General features: G+C 37.4%; 1 protein-coding gene across 1 annotated transcript; it reads left to right on the top strand.

Annotated features, from left to right (window-relative positions):
• Nucleotides 1-5,172: 5,172 nt before the first annotated feature.
• Nucleotides 5,173-8,203, top strand: LOC145790755 (uncharacterized). The gene is made up of 7 exons (XM_082869392.1): nt 5,173-6,032; nt 6,161-6,219; nt 6,317-6,385; nt 6,982-7,084; nt 7,183-7,268; nt 7,872-7,974; nt 8,073-8,203. Exons 1-7 carry the CDS (start codon nt 5,784-5,786, stop codon nt 8,166-8,168), a joined length of 765 nt encoding a protein of 254 aa, XP_082725518.1. The 5' UTR covers nt 5,173-5,783; the 3' UTR covers nt 8,169-8,203.
• The last annotated feature ends 9,160 nt before the right edge of the window (nt 8,204-17,363 follow it).

Raw genomic sequence — 17,363 nt, forward strand, 5'->3', positions numbered from 1 at the left:
GGTTGTGGACAAATTAATTTTTTTTTAAAAAAAACAAAAAATAAAAAATTATGTTTTTGGCTACTAAACAATTGGTAGCCAAATATGGAATAAATATTTTTAGCGACTAAATAGTTAGTAGCTAAAAAAAGAATTAAATGGAAACAAACCTTTTGGCGACTAAATATGTAGTAGCCATAAACAAAAGACTTTAGGCGACTAATGATTTAGTAGCCAAAAAAAGGAAAGAAAATTAATTGGCAATTAAAACTTTAGTAGCTAAACAAAAATTAGATTTTAGGCTACTAAACCATTTAGTAGCTAAAAGAAATAAGATAAATAAAAAAGAAAATTAGTGACTAAAAGTTTGGTCGCCCTAAATGGTTAAGTTTTGGCGACATTAAACATAAGTCGCTAAAAATATAATGTTAAATTTATGATGAACTTTTGGCGACTAATTTTTTAGTCGCCAATTGAATAGTTTCAGTAACTAAGGCCAAGTTTGGGAACTTGTAAAAAAGCTAAAAAGTCAAAAAGTTACTCAAAAAGTTAAAAAGTTAACACTATTCACCAAAAGTCAACAATTACAGCTGCATAACTCTCAATTCGAATTTTTCCCTACAAATCAATTTTTACAATTTTTTATTACACATTTTTCCATAAAAAGTCAAAAAGTTAGCCCAAACATCCATATTTTCAACCTCAATTTTTTAGTCCAAAAAGACAAAAAGTGCACTTATTTAGGACACCCCAAACAACCCCTAAATAAGAATCAGCAAAAACTGTCAAATATAATCCATAAATTGGAAAAGTTCATGTTGGTTTTTTAGTGTTTCATTTAAAACAATTGATCCGGATTCGAAGGATAAGATTGTTCAGTTCGAAATCCTAAATTTGCTTTTAAAGACAAACGGAGACAAAATCAAGCAATGCCAAACAAAGAGAAAAGTCTTAGTTGTATTAAAGCAAAAGCAATTACATCGAATGACCCTTTTTGGGTACAAATTCGGGCTCATAAAAGTAAGGAATAGAATAAATAACAAGATCATGGACTTTGGTCCAGCTATAGTCAATGAATTTCTGTTCTTTCTTTATTCTGTCCTCTATTTCTTCCAGAATTGGCTGCTGAAGTTAATGTGCTCTCACTTGATAAAAGAGCTCTTCAGCCTTTTATTTCGAACAATGTTTCTTTCAATCCCTGTTCCAGCTCGTCCATATTCACGTCATCCCAGTACGCAGAATCTTTATTCTTGAAGTTATCGAATTCTTCAATGAGGTTGTTTGCTTCGTACTGGGCATGAACTCGAAGGGATGAGAGTTGGTCCAAAGATTGAGTGGTGGCCACAGAAGTTCGATGCCAGTGAAGAAGCAATGGGAGTTGGTGCAAAACATGTGAAGCTCTACTTGGGCGAGGGGGTTGAGGACGTGACCCCGAGTCAGAATGTCACAAGCCCATCGAAGGTTCTTAAGAGGGATGTCGTCCTCAAGAACATTGAAAAGCAAGTGAGAGAAGGCCGCAAGCAGAAGTTGGGCTTGATTCCGCTCAGTTGGAGTAGGGAAAGGTGGAGGCTTGTAAGGAGGAAAGACCTTATTCGCAAAGAGGGCAAGCCTCAGTCTCTCTGTCCAGCAAGGATTTGGCGGAGGAGAAGGTATGGAACCTTCCACTTCAAGAGAAGGAGCAAGGGCAGAAGAAACAAGGGCATTAATATAATCGAGCCAGTCAGAAGAGCAAAGCTTCACCTTCTGGGCTAAAAATAATAGATTGTACCCTTGTGCCTCTTTTGGGCGTCGGGTAGCGTGCACTATCTTTGTAGGCATGGGAGATGTGTACCATGCTACAAGCAGATTGTCCTCCAAACTGCGTCATCGGTCGATGGGCACGTAAGGGTAAACCACCGAGCTTCGCGCATAGGAAGGGAACTCTAAAGGATCAGTGAATTCGACAAAGTGATGGTTAATTCGCTCCCTTAAATCACAGGCCTCAGGTTCCAACCAGCTTGCCCAGTCAGAAACCCCAGAGGAAGAAGAAGCCACAGCCTTATCCCATGCAGAGGATTGTGAAGAAGAACTTCCCATGTCCATATTTGCAACTTTCTGAATCAAAGGATTGAGGGCAGTTTGTTCGTAGTCCGAGGGTGAATCAGAAGAAGAACTTCCCATGTCCATATTTGTAACTTTCTGAATCAAAGGATTAAGGGCAATGTGTTCGTAGTCCAAGGGTTGATAGTTTGCAAAGGCTTCCATGACTTAAATATAGAAAGGTGGGTAAAGGTGGCTAATTAATGCATTGAGGTTCTTTCGAGGAGGAACAACATCATCAGATGACTCTTCGTGTGCTCGATCAATGGAGGAGAAAATTGATTCGGCCATAAAAAATGTATCAGTCTATTCGAATACTAAGGTGGTGGGGGTGTTCAAAAGATTGAAGGAGAGTTTAATGTAGATGATGAATGACAGTTGCATTTTTGGAAGAATGCAAAGCCCATGCACGTTCTAAGACGTGGATAAAAGACCTTGATCCACTAATATCACCAAGTATTGGGTATATTAGTGCGGGGAGTAATGTTGGCTACATATTTTGTATAAGCCAATTACAATTCGACGCGTGGCAGAATAAGGGTAATACAGGAAGACTATTCAAGTCTTCAATCATAATCGTACACATGGCAGTTAGCATTGGTTATTACGAGATTTGAGTAGCATTGGATCAGCAAAGAGATTCAGAATGATGTGGCTTCAACGGTTACTCACATTCAAATTCAAAATTATGAGGGAAGCCTAACTGCAAGTGATGGCATAGTAGAGCTAATTATAAGGCAACATGATTAGCGATCATGGAGGAGCAGTTCGACGGTTAGAAATGCAGTTCGATAGTCATCCTTGAGAAGTATGAATAGCAGAGAAGGCCCCAGAAAAAATCCCCAGACTCAGATCCAAAAAACCAGTCTTATTCTACTTTATTTCCTTTCCAGTTTTACATTTCCTGTTCTTTATATTTCTGCACTTTAAAATTTCTGCACTGTACTTCATTCATAGGAGTAGTTTCAAGTAGATTGTTGCTGTAAACCTCTACGAGGCTGAGTTTGGATCATTGTAAGTTTTCATTTTAATGAAATGCTTCAATTGTTCTTCATTTAATTGTTATTTGCTTAATTCTCCTAAATCAAGCCACCAGTAAAAGTCCTCTTCATTGAGGCTGAAAGAACTAAAACACAATCGTCTGATAATTGGTTGGCCATTAATTTTCTATAAGGACTGATTGATCCTTGCTAGCATGCTCATAATTACAAAAGTAACATTCGAAAGCCAAAAAAGTCAACAACTATGTAAGGATTGAAAGTTTAAAAAGAATATAAAAAATAGATCCAATTGAAAAATAGATAAGTTTATTTTAAATAAGAGAGTTGCGCTATATTTATCAGTAAATAATCCTTTCAAAAATTAATCCAAGTTTTTCTCAGATCAAAAATTAATTCAAGTTAAAATTAATTTTTTTGCAATGCAACTAAAAAGCCATGGAACACCCAAAATAAAATTTTAACTAGAATGATATGAATCTCGTGTAAAACTCACACTCAAAAACTGACTTGTAAGGGGAGAATGTTTAAGAGGCTTAGGTCTCGTTTTCGTTTGGAAAGTGTTTATTTTAGTTTTAAGTTAAAAAGTTATTAAAAGATTAATAAATTATTAAAAAAAGTTAAATATTCTTTTTTTCTAAAATAAAAAAATATCATAAGTATATCAATTTTTTTACCTCATATTTTAGTCCAAAAAAAAATCAAAAATTATAAAAATAAAAAATTCACAAACGAGGTCTTATATGCACGGGTGATAATTCGGTAGTCCGAAAATACGGTCACGTGGTGTTTCATGGTAGTATAATTGGTAGAAAATGTGGAATATTAATTATTTGTATTATGGTAATATAATTAGTAGAAAAGGTGGAATATTGATTATTTATATTGGATAATTGAAGAATATAAAGAAGTATAATAAATGATGATTGGTAAAAGAATATAGTTACGTTATACTTTAGGACTATTATATAATTTTCCTATATGGACATTGGCAAAGCCTATGTTAACCAATTTGAGATTGTAACAACAAATAAAAATCCCATCCAAGAAGAATTATTTGGTTTCTTTGCATTCTAAATTCAAATCTCCAAACAAAATTTTAAGAATTTTAAAATGAAGTTGAAACAGATCAAATAAATTCTCACAAATCCTAATTTAAAGAAAATATATCAAAATCAAATTAATTTAAGGGTAATTAATAAACAAAAAAATCAATAAGTATGCAATGTAAAAAAATGTTTTCACCAACTCCTCCCCCAATTTTTAAACTATTAATCAATTGACCTATCTTTTAAAATAAAACCATCGTGAATGTGAAGGCAAACTAGTGACACTAGGCCATGGGGACTGCTGTGCAAGGAAAAGAATAAGAAGAGGAAAGAACAAGGTAAGGAGAGAATAAGGCAAGGTTTGAACAAGGAAAAGAACAAGAAAAGGAAAGAATAAGCGAGGGAGAGTAGAAGGCAGGGTTTGAACATACCTGTTAGGAGCCTATAATCTAAATATGGAATATATTAACAAAGTGAATGAACTGCATTCTCGGAGATTCCAAGATTTAGAAGAGCAAAGACGACCCCATAAGAGAATCAAAAAAAAAGAAGACCCTATACGAAGAAGATACAGAGAGAAAGAAAGAGGATTCAGGGAATCATAGGGTAGGTTTCTTTGGGTTTCTTTGAGTTTCTTTGAGTTTCTCTCTCTTCACTGCAAAGACAGAAATGGGTGAATCGCCAACTTGTCTTGTTCGATCCTTCTCTCAACCTGCTGGCACTACTTCCACTGAACCCGCAGAGGTTTGTCCAAAAAACACAATCTTCTTCATTTTCACAGAAAACCCTAGTGGGTTTTGATTTTTCTGACATGGGATTGCTATTTCTTTGTCGTTTTTTTAATATTATTTTGACAATACTTGATTTGTTACTGTTCTCAGTATTTGGTTTTTCATTTGAGTTCTTGATTTGTCCCTTTTGCTAGTTATAGTTTCTTCTTCTTCTTCTTCTTCTTCTGATTCTTCTTCTTCTGATTCTTGTGCTCCTTTCTTTACTAATAACTGCAATCATCAGCCAATTGCATGGGAATTTCATGTAATGCTTAGTCAATGTTGTTACAGCAAATTACGCCCGTAGTCTTGTAGTTTGTTTCTTGTGTCAATTTCGTTCTTATAGATAGTTCTAATTTGATCAATTCTACCCTTGAATTCTTCACATTTTGTGTCAGTTTAGTGTAATTGATAATGCCCATTTAGAAATTGAACTGAAATCAAAGGGCAAAATAGTCTATTTCAAAGTGATTGATGGATTAAAATGATTAATTCCCTTTTTAAATGTACCATTTTCTCTTTGATTTTTGTCTAATTTCTTAGCAGATGTTTATCAATTGAACTAAATTTACACAATGTGAAAGGTTAAGAGGCAAAATTAATACAATGGGAACTACAATGACTAAATTGACTAAAGAGTCAAATTATAGACACAACTGGTATAATTTGCCCATGTTTTATTAGAATCACAAAATAATAGGGTACCTTGTTAAAATGTTTCTATCACATGTGTTCTTGAAGTAGATTATATTTGGAGTTGGGTATGTATGTCTTTGCAATTCTATTTAAAATATATTAGTGGATACATGTGTAAGCTTTGATGATTTTACTAAGAAACACTTGAAAGAATCTCATTACAGGGAGATCCTTATTGTGCCCTGACAACATCAATCTCATTTCGGAGGTTCATGTTGGAATCATTGGCGTGTGAAAAATGGTCGTGTTTCTCTAACAATCAGTACTTGGAAGAAGCTAAGAAATCTTCTAAGCCACGTTTAGTTGCCCAGAGGAAAGCTTATTTCGAAGCCCTTTGCAACAGAAATGGTGCTAAGAAACCTGCAGCATTGCTTGAGGAGCAAAATGCAGCGTGTAATGAACCAAATGTTATGGAAGAGACATCCAGAGACAGCTCAAATCCTCCACGAATTCCAACTACGGTGCTTACTTTACTTCCTTGCCTTCACCTCATTCACCTTGTTTGCTGCTTTGTGCATGTGCAATAGCGTGCTAGTGCACACTGTAACACATAGCTGAGATAACGTTTTTGGTTTTTGGTAAACTGCAGGCATCAGCAAATGGGTTATCAGTGCATTCTTCAACAGCTCCTCAAGAAGAAAGAAGAAGGTTGTTTGTTAGCTTAACCCTTTAAAATTGTGCCATTTTTCTACGTGTATGTATATTCGTCTTCTTTCACTAAAATGTTTAATTTCATGGTTTACAGAAGTAAACCAGTGGATGATTGCTCAGTTTCTAGAAGGAGGATAGCAGATGGGAAATCACATGGGATAGAGTAAGATCTTAGTTTGTCTATGTTGTGGATTGTAGAGTTTTGATTAGATGCTCATATCACTATCTACTGAGTGTAAAGATTTTGTATTGCATACTAGGAACAATAGCTCCAAGAAAGTTCCAAAAGTCCTGCTAGTATTGTGTTTCTGGCACAAGGTATTGATAAGACGTGGATGCAACCTAAAAAAAGTAATAATAATAGTAATAATAAAAAAGTACTCCCAGTTTAGCGCCCATAGGATTGGGGTCTAGGAGGCATAGATTGGATACAAGCCTAACTTTGGCATTATTTGCACAAAGTGGTTACTCTCATGGTTGAACCCACAAACTATCTATCCAAAATGAAGTAGCTTCCCTTGCACTTTCTGTTATGCTGCCTTCTGTTTGTTACTACTCATGCCTAATTTATTTCATATTAAATACATATGTCAATGCCATCCTTGCCAGTTATACCATTACAGTTTATAGGAACCAATTTTGCAATTCAAGTATCACTCTTCCTCATCACATGTGAGAAAACCTAAACAAAATTTCGTGCAACACAATTACTCTAACGATGTTATGCAATAATTCTAAATTTTATTTAACACTATGCAGCCATTTGAAGACCTCAGGTGTATCTGGACCCAAAGCACGACGTCCCACAGTACCCTCCCCTTTTAGCTTGAGGTGTGAAGATAGAGCGGCAAAACGTAAAGAGGCAAGTCCAGATCCATTCACTCCATGTATATCTGCAGTTTTATTCATTTATTGTTATGCTGATGTTTTTTGCTATCTTTTTATCATTTGCTGTTTCAGTTCTTTCAAAAGCTAGAAGAGAAGACAAATGCCAAGATCTTAGTTTCTGGAAGGAGGATAGCAGATGGGAAATCACATGGGATAGAGTAAGATCTTATTTTGCCTATGTTGTGGATTGTAGAGTTCTCATTAGATGCTCATATCGCTATCTACTGAGTGTAGAGATTTTGTATTGCATACTAGGAACAATAGCTCCAAGAAAGTTCCAAAAGTCTTGCTAGTATTGTGTTTCTGGCACAAGGGATAGATAAGGCGTGGATGCAAACTAAAAAATGTAATAATAATAATAATAATAATAATAATAAAGTACTCCCAGTTTAGCGCCCATAGGATTGGGGTCTATTAGGGGTAGATTGGATACAAACCTAACCTTTGGCATTATTTACACAAAGTGGCTACTCTCATGGTCGAACTCACAAACTATCTTTCCAAAATGAAGTAGCATCTCTTACACTTTCTGTAATGCTGCCTTCTGTTTGTTACTATTCATACCTAATTTATTTCATATTAAATACATATTTCAATACCATCCATGCCAGTGATACCATTACAGTTTATAGGAACCAATTTTGCAATTCAAGTATCACTTTTCCTCAGCACATGTGAGAAAACCTAGACAAAATTTCGTGCAACACAATTACTCTAACAATGTTATGCAAGAATTCTAAATTTTATTTAACACTATGCAGCCATTTGAAGACTTCAGGTGTATCTGGACCCAAAGCACGACCTCCCACAGTACCCTCCTCTTTTAGCTTGAGGTGTGAAGAAAGAGCGGCAAAACGTAAAGAGGCAAGTCCAGATCCATTCACTCCATATATATTTGCAGTTTTACTCATTTATTGTTATGCTGATGTTTTTTACTGTCTTTTTATCATTTGCTGTTTCAGTTCTTTCAGAAGCTAGAAGAGAAGACAAATGCCAAGGAGGCAAATAAAGTGTATCTCCAAGCAAAAAATAAGGTCATCTCTCGACCTATATTTTAACGGTGATTGGATTAATTGATTGAATTTTTTTTTTCTTCTTTTTTTGACACAAGCAATGCAAATGAAATGCATACCTCTCACAGACCTGAAGAGAGGAAGTAAGAGCCATGAGAAAGTGCACCAATCTTTGCTGGTTGCGATAGAGAGTAAATAAAACAGCATCTTCGTGGTTATGCCAAGTCGGTTCTGAAAGAGCAAGCTGATCCCAAACAGAGTACATTTGAGAAAGGAAGTCATTAATGGACTGAGTGGATTCTTGGCGCATGCGATGAAGTTGATTCTGAAGTTGATATTGATGGGCAAGACCAGTAGTCTGGTATCGTTCTTTCAAAAAATCCCAGATGTCTTTGGCAGGAGTATTGACAGAGTCTAGCTGAAAGCGACCAAACTGAAGACTGATGGAGGTAATAGAGGTATTACGAAACCAGGTAATGATTTGGTAATTCTTACTGTCCCATTCCTCAAGTCGGTCTTCATATGTAGCAGTATGAGCAGTAGTTTCAGTAGTGACACTGTCTTTTACTGGTTTAGTCACATCCCCGGTGACAATTCGCCAGAGCTTCTTGCCTTTAAGAAAGGAAGACATGGCTTGGGCCCACAGAACATAGTTTGAACCATTCAGAATAACAGAAATGGGATGGGAGGTATCAAGACGATCCATAATACTAGTTAAGTAGGATTAAAGCAACAGGAAGAGACCTGTAGGAGCAAAATTTGGTAAAACAGAGTGTACCAGTGAGTCCGGAAGGTCGAAAATAGCCAGAAAAGGCTGCTGGACAGAGATGATGTCAGCGGCGCACGTTAGCAGAGTGTAGGGAGGAGCACGTTAGCAGGAAGGCGGCGGCGCACGGTAGCGAACAGGCGCAGGCGCGGCTCACAATAGCCGTTTTGGCGCACGCGGGTGCAATGTAGTGAAGCGGCGCACGAAAGGCGCATAATAGCAGGCGCGGCGTACGGGAGTGGCAGGGCTGACGTCAGCCGCGGTTGTGTGGGTGCGTGGAGGCGCGTGGCGGAGGTGAGTAGCAACAGATGGCGCGTGCGGGCGCGTGTGAGAGTGGTGGCGGAGCTGGTGACGCGCAGAAGGTAAAGGCGGCGCGTGTGGGCGCGTGGAGGGTGGTCTGAGAATGGGCTAGGTGCCGTTGGAATCGTGAGAAAATTCCGAGCGATTTGATGTATGCCACTGTGTACGGGACTAAACACCAAAATCGAAAATTGCCAGAAATGTAACACTGGGCTCTGATACCATGAAACAATAATTTGAGAGAGTGATAGAGGATTGAGAGAGAGAGAAAGAGCCACAGAATTGTTCAGTGAATGTGTATATTACAAAGAGATTTACACTCTCTTTTATAGAGAGGAAAAGTTACATAGGGTGCCAATTAGCACCGAAAGAAGAAAACAATTGGGGAACATTCATTATGACAATTGGGGAACATTCATTATGACTATCACTAATAATAAACTAACATATAGCACACTAACATGATACAATAATAAACTATACAATAATACTATACAATAATAAACTAACAAGGTAAAACATTCCAGACTTTTCTCTCAAAACTATTACCCGAAAAACCAGCCCAAAACTGTAAAACTCCATCCACTGTTGCCGGCATAACCCACTGAGATCCCCACCAGAGAAAGATATCAGCCCACACCCTCCAGACAAAGTGACACCACAACAAAACATGATTGACCGACAAAGGGACAACAAAGTTAAACACTTTCTCTTCATCACTTAAGTCTCCTTTCTGCAAAATCTCATCTAAGAAATCTCCTTTCCCAACATGCCCCACATCCCTCTTTTCCCTCTCTTTTATGATCTCTTTTAAAGTCGATGAGAGCCTTCCTCTAGCCTGCAAAATTCGGCCAATTAGTTTATAACTAACTCTACAAAAGAAGCGGCATCACTATACAAGTCGGTTCCACAGTTTTAATGTGTCAAATTACACTAAACTACAATGAAAGCAAATATGCAACTTTGACAAAATAAGAAGTCATAATTGTTTGTCAAAGCTTCATATTTGCTTTCATTGAGAAGAATTGTAGATTTTTCTTCTAGCAGTACCTTGACAGCCTTAGCATAAGGTGTCCCTGGGACATACAGTGGGATGGACACAAACCCGTTCATGAAAGTAAGAAAATCTTCCAGTATTCTTGGAGCTAGTGAGTCTTCTGGCTCAATATCCAACACATACTTCAATATCACATAAAATGTAAACTGCATTAAATCATGAAAAAGAATGAAGAATTAGAACTATTTGAAGTCTAAAACTCTAAAATTGGTTGTAAAGCCCTCACCTTTTTAGCTTCTTCGAAGACGACAACTTCTTGGTGTTCTCTCCATGACTCCATTACCAAGATTGACAGCTTCTGTACGTAACAAAGGAAGTTAGGTCTCGACCTCGACGTGCCAATGAGGCTGACAGCAATGTTTCTCAACTTTGTGTGGAGATCACCGGAGACCAGCTTTATCGACAACTTCCCAAGAATGTCAAGAATGTCAAGTAGGACTCCAACCAGAGGTATTGAGTCTTCTGGCTCAATATCCAACACATACTTCAACATCACATACAATGTAAACTGCATTAAATCATGAAAAAGAATGAAGAATTAGAACTATTTGAAGTCTAAAACTCTAAAATTGGTTGTAAAGCCCTCACCTTTTTAGCTTCTTCGAAGACGGCAACTTCTTGGTGTTCTCTCCATGACTCCATTACCAAGATTGACAACTTCCGTACGTAACAAAGGAAGTCAGGTCTCAACCTCGACGTACTAATGAGGCTGACAGCAATGTTTCTCAACTTTGTGTGGAGATCACTGGAGCCCAGCATTATCAACAACTTCCCAAGAATGTCAAGAATGTCAAGTAGGAATCCAACCAGAGGTATTGAGTCTTCTGGCTCAATATCCAACACATACTTCAACATCACATACAATGTAAACTGCATTAAATCATGAAAAAGAATGAAGAATTAGAACTATTTGAAGTCTAAAACTCTAAAATTGGTTGTAAAGCCCTCACCTTTTTAGCTTCTTCGAAGACGGCAACTTCTTGGTGTTCTCTCCATGACTCCATTACCAAGATTGACAACTTCCGTACGTAACAAAGGAAGTCAGGTCTCGACCTCGACGTACTAATGAGGCTGACAGCAATGTTTCTCAACTTTGTGTGGAGATCACCGGAGACTAGTATTATGGACAACTTCCCAAGAATGTCAAGAACGTCAAGTAGGACTCCAACCAGAGGTATTGAGTCTTCTGGCTCAATATCCAACACATACTTCAACATCACATACAATGTAAACTGCATTAAATCATGAAAAAGAATAAAGAATTAGAACTATTTGAAGTCTAAAACTCTAAAATTGGTTGTAAAGCCCTCACCTTTTTAGCTTCTTCGTAGACGGTAACTTCTAGGTGTTCTCTCCATGACTCTATTACCAAGATTGACACTTTCTGTATGTAACAAAGGAAGTCAGGTCTCGACCTCGACGTGTTAATGAAACTGACAGCAATGTTTCTCAACTTTGTGCGGAGATCATAGGAGATGAGCATTGTCGACAACTTCCCAAGAATGTCGAGAACAGGCTTGGGTATGTTTGAGGGCTCTTGTCTGACAAAGAAGAATCGAAGCATATGGAAAACCAGAGGAAGTAGGACTGCTAACAGAAGGGCAGCTGCTACTTGGAAAAGTCCTATCATGTTGGCAAACAAAGAAGAAAAGGTACTCGTGGGTTTGTCCCTCATGCTTGCTATATATATATATAGAAAAAATTGTAATCAAATCTCGGTTATTTATTGCTACAGATCCCCTTTTGACTTTCATATAATTAACTTGTATTTTTTGTTAACATTTCCTGTTTTTTCTTCATCAGTTATATCCCTTTCCTAATGTTAGAGAAAATTAAAAATGGCAAAACTAATAAAAATTGGAGATAATATAGAATATTACCAATAGAGATAATATAGAATATTACCAATAATGATTTATGATTGATGAGATTTAAAAGGTTTAAGATAAGTAAATTAGTGAAAATGAATGTTAAATGCAATATTTTAAGATTCTAATATTATTACATGTAGGAAATATAATCGATTTGGTGGTGAGGAAATTGAGGGGTGGGGGAAAAATTGCCATTCCTAGAGAAAATTTCTTCATTTAGATTCATTGCTTTTTAACTGTTTTTTTTTTTTTTTAATTTCTTATGTAAATGTTTGGAATGAAAATTCGACCATGGTATTGTAGCCATAAACCGAGTTAACGCACACATAATTTGGGCTTTTAATTTGAGATTAGAAACCCATATTTCTAGGGACCCCCTCCCAAAAGAGGCAAAAGAGAGGGATGGGAGTGAAAAATTATAATGATGTTTTTACTTTGGGTAAATTACACTCATCTTCCTTGAGATTTTTAACAAATACAGGAACCTCCCCTGTAGTTTGAATAATTACACAAACCTCGTATACTTTAATTGACATTGTCAAGATTCTCTCATATTTGAACCACCGTCCACAAGTAACAAAACATGTTGATGTCATCACCAATAAACTCAAAAATACCAATAATGCTCTCAGGCTTGTTGGACAATTATTAATATATTTTTGAAGAAAATGCGATACAAACTAATAAATATTACACATTTTTTCTTTCTTGTGTTATACAATAATAAAATTTTAGAATGATGTAATAATTGTAACATTAGTAAATAAGAAAATTTTATAAATTTTAGGGTAAATTATACTAACTACTCTTGAGATTTGGAGAATGCAATAAGCTTCACAAATTTGGTACAATTATATTATACTGCCATAATATTTTAATTTAGATAACACTTAAGCTTTTTTCCCAATAATTTGTTAGTCATATATAGAGAAAAAAAAATACGAATCGCCTCATATGGTTTTGAAACTTACATTCTACCCCTTAAGGTTTCTAATTTCATAACAAATAGTGCCTTTTTATTAATAAATCAAGTCAATTAACAGTTTTTAATGTTGTTAGAAATATGTTTCAATTAATAATTTAGATAATTTTATTAATGTATAGAAGAGTAATTATGAATTTGAATTTTTTTAGTTAATTCTGTTAAATAAAAAATTTTAACAAAGGGATATTTATAATTTTTCAAACTACAAAAGATAACCGGTTCTTTAAACAAATCTTAAGAGGTATATTTATAATTTATTCTCTTTTTTTTTACCAAGAGAACTAAAATTTCAATTTTAGCAAAGAATCATTTCACTGTAAATTAGTATACTAATTAGTATATGTAGCATCTCCGTTAAATAATTACTCATACTTGAGGATAATCAATGATGCTACACTATACTAATTAGTGTACCAACGTATGTTATAATAATATAATTTCAAAATTATAAATCTTACCTATTATATAAATTATAAAAATTTAAAATTAATAAAATCATAACATATTACCTATTAATATACTAATTGATTTATATTAATTAGTAAGTTTATCTTTATTCGAGGATAATAGGTGCTTGATTGTTTTGTTTTAAGTGTTGGTGGAGTTGTTTTTGTACTTATCCTGGTGTTCCAATCATGATTGACAGAGTTATCCCATCAAAGTTGACCATCGAGAATTTTAATGGGTGAGATTTATTTATTGAATTGATATTTTGATTTTTTTTTTCAACAATGATAGAGATCACTAATTTTGGAGCTCTAAAAAGATTACTAATGACATGGCACTCAATAAAAAAAGAAAAAAATACAACACCAAGGCCAAACCATCAAATCATTCCTGGTGAGGCCCACTGCCACATCATTAGTGATAGCACTAATTAGTGCTCTCACTCATTTTCCTTTTTTTTTTTTTTTAGTGATAATAGAGAGTTTTAGAGTTGAGAATCTAAACCTAGGTTAAGTGACTTGGAAATTCAAAAATAAAAAAAATAAGGCCAAAATATTACATCAATAGAGTAGGGTCCATCCCTAGAGCTCCTATAAAACTCATGTTTTAGAGCTTTAAAACATTTTTTGTTTTTTTGTTCTTTATTTTTTATTTATTTATTTATTACCTTGCCACCTCATTAAAGCTCTTATTAAAATTTTAAATTTAGAATTATGTATGATTGTTCTAAGTTGGCCTCCCCATTTGTCATCACTATGTTTGAACGAAAGGCATTTTTGTCTTTTTGCATGCAAGAGCAAGGGTAATATGGTTATTTTGTATAGACTACTAACGTCGCTTTTGCAAAATTGGCGAAATGAAAGAACTTTGATGGGAAATTCTATTTCCACACACTACTTCCTCTCTTTCTACACACTTAATGATTTTTTTTATTACATTTTTGTCCTAAAATTAAATTAGCAAGATATCCCTTTCCCAAAACCCTAACCCTAACTCTCTCAAACCAATCTTATTGTATATGGGTCAAAAAAAAAATCTTATTATATATATATATATATATATAGAGAGAGAGAGAGAGAGAGAGACTGACTTCAACATGCATCTATTCAAGAAAAGGGGTTGATATGAGAACAAATATGGTGCCTTACTTGATTGGTCTTTAGCAATGTGGGGATATATTTTCTGACGACCAACACGTGGCAAGGTAACGCCGACGTGTCAGCCGAGGTGCCACGTGGCAGGGTCATGACGCCGAGATGATCTCAGTTAGGCCGAGGTTATCTCCGAAGATATCGGAATCCGAGATAAGCAGATAAGGGATAAGGGACAAGAGTCCTAGAATAAAGAGGAGACTTAGTCAAGATAAGGATAAAACTCTTAGGGAGTTTATCTTTATCTCTTGAAGAGTCCAAGGTAAGTTCAGAATTGGAGTCCTTAGAAGTCAGGCTTCTAGTGGGACTAGGATTGAGTTAACTATAAAAAGAGAGGCACCCCCGTGGGTCTAAGGTACGCAATTTATGCTTTGAGCAGTGAGTTTAGCACTTGATTATCTTTGAGAGATATACTGACTTGACCGTCGGAGTGTCCTCGGGTGGAAGAACCACCGCTGGAGCCTTCTCTTTCTGTTACAGGTTAGCTGAAGCCATCTATTCTGCCGGTGCTCTCTAGCTGATTACTAAACGGGCAGTGTGATCAGAAAATCACTCACACAATTTGGCACCGTCTGTGGGAAGAATGAAGAATAGATGGCCAGTAACGGACAGAAGGAAAAGATTGAGGACGACACTCCTGCTGGAAGTGGCAGACATATCAACCTTGATATCAAAGAAGACAACCACAATGCAGAAACTCGTGACCGGGGCCACGGAGAGAAAGACGTCGGCCAGGAGGGTGACACTTCGAAGAAGACAGACCAAAGCAGGTACTATAACGAAGATAACCTCCAGGTATAGAGGGATTGGTGCCTACGGAGGGATGAAGAAGTAAAAGAATTGGCAAACAAGTTGGCAAACCTGCAGTCGGTCGTCAACTTCATGATGCAAAACAATGTCATGCAGCCACCGTACCTGCTGTAGGACACGCCGATTCCAGCAACTAATACCCAGAAAGGAGGAAGGAAAACAATCTCCGAAGCCCCTCAGCCCACCAGGAGTGGAAGGCACTCTCACCGGCCTTCCAGGGAAGTCGGACGAGAGAAGCCAAGACGAGAGGAGTCCCGAAGGACGTGTCACACGAAGGACCCAGAGCCCAAAGAACATCGACGTGTTCAAGGGTAGGCGCTCTGCTTTGACACAACCTATGGAGAAAGATCAAAATGGGCCCACCACGAGGCCAAAAGTAGTGTGCCGAAAAGATTGAAGTCCAAAGATAGCCGAGCCCCAGGGAGGAGTAAAGAAGACTTGAGAGATTACCTCAAGAGGAAGCAACAGAATGCTACAGTCGAGGTAACTTTCCCGGATAAGCCGAGGACGCCATTTTCAGTGGAATTGGACAAATTTGAAGCACCAAAAAGATTCAGTATGCCGAGGTTCCAAATATATGATGGTAAGTCAGATCCCAACTTTCACGTTGGACTATACCTGAATTCAATGGCATTATATAGTGGGAACGAGCCGTTGCTCTGCAAAGTATTCCTCTCATCCTTTGGAGAGATTGCATCAGATTGGTTCCATAAATTACCGAAGGAAAGCGTAAAGACTTGGGAAGGCCTGGCCAAGATGTTTGTGGTCAGGTTTGTGACGAACAAACTACAGCCCTTGAGGGTCGATGCTCTGATGGCTTTAAAAATCACCAAGGATGAAGGCCTTAGGGCCTACGCAAAAAGGTACTACGAGGTGTTCAATCGAATACCCAAATGCAACCAAGAGGTGGCGGTCGTGTCTTTCAAGAACGGCCTGAAAGATGACTGCCCACTACGGAAGTCTTTGGCAAAGACATTGCCAAAAAGCATGGAAGAACTCATGGCGAGAATCGAGAAGTACGCCAGAGCCGAGGAGGATACGTTGGGAAACAAAGAGACAAAGCAGGAGAAAGGAAACGGCTCGCCGAAGCGAGGCTGAGGTAACAATGGATCGATCAAACAAGAAACGGAATTGAGGGCTAAACAGGCAGCGACGACTGTGTTTCAAATCCCGGTCCACAAAGTCCTGGATCAAATACAAAACCAACTTTATTTTAGAGCACCGACAAGAGCACCAGGGAAATTTATGAAATGAAACGTCGGTAGGCGTTATGCTTACCACAATGAAGAAGGGCACCCAACTCAGGGTTGTAGAGTCCTAAAAGCACACTTAGAAGACTTGGTGAGGCAAGGCCATCTGAGGGACCTTGTCGATGAGGCCAGGACAAGAGAAGAATAGGCAAGATTGCTTTAAGCACCAGCAGCTCCGCCTCCCCCAGCACAGCAACCACAAACAGGAGGACCACGGGTGGTTAATGTAATTCACTCAAAGGTGAACGAAAACGACATACGAGGGGAGACCCAGAAGGTAAAACACCTACAGCACGTGAACCAGGTCGGACATAAAAGACCTCGGCCTGAAGAATGCCAAGGACCGACGATAGCCTTTACTGAAGCCGACCTAGAGATGGTCCAGTATCCACATAATGATGCCTTGGTAGTATCCCTCCAAGTTGGGGAGTGCCAAGTGAAACGTATCCTGATTGATCAAGGCAGCTCTTGCGACATCATGTATGTTAGATGTTACAAGGAGCTGGGCCTTCATCCTGATGACTTAGAGCAATCCAATGGCCCGATGATCGGCTTCAATGGAATGCCAACGTAGCCACTGGACGCAACAAGCTTGGAAGTATA

Source organism: Camellia sinensis, chromosome 1, assembly GCF_055761805.1.
Source record: "Camellia sinensis isolate YWXY chromosome 1, ASM5576180v1, whole genome shotgun sequence".
Classification (NCBI taxonomy): domain Eukaryota; kingdom Viridiplantae; phylum Streptophyta; class Magnoliopsida; order Ericales; family Theaceae; genus Camellia; species Camellia sinensis.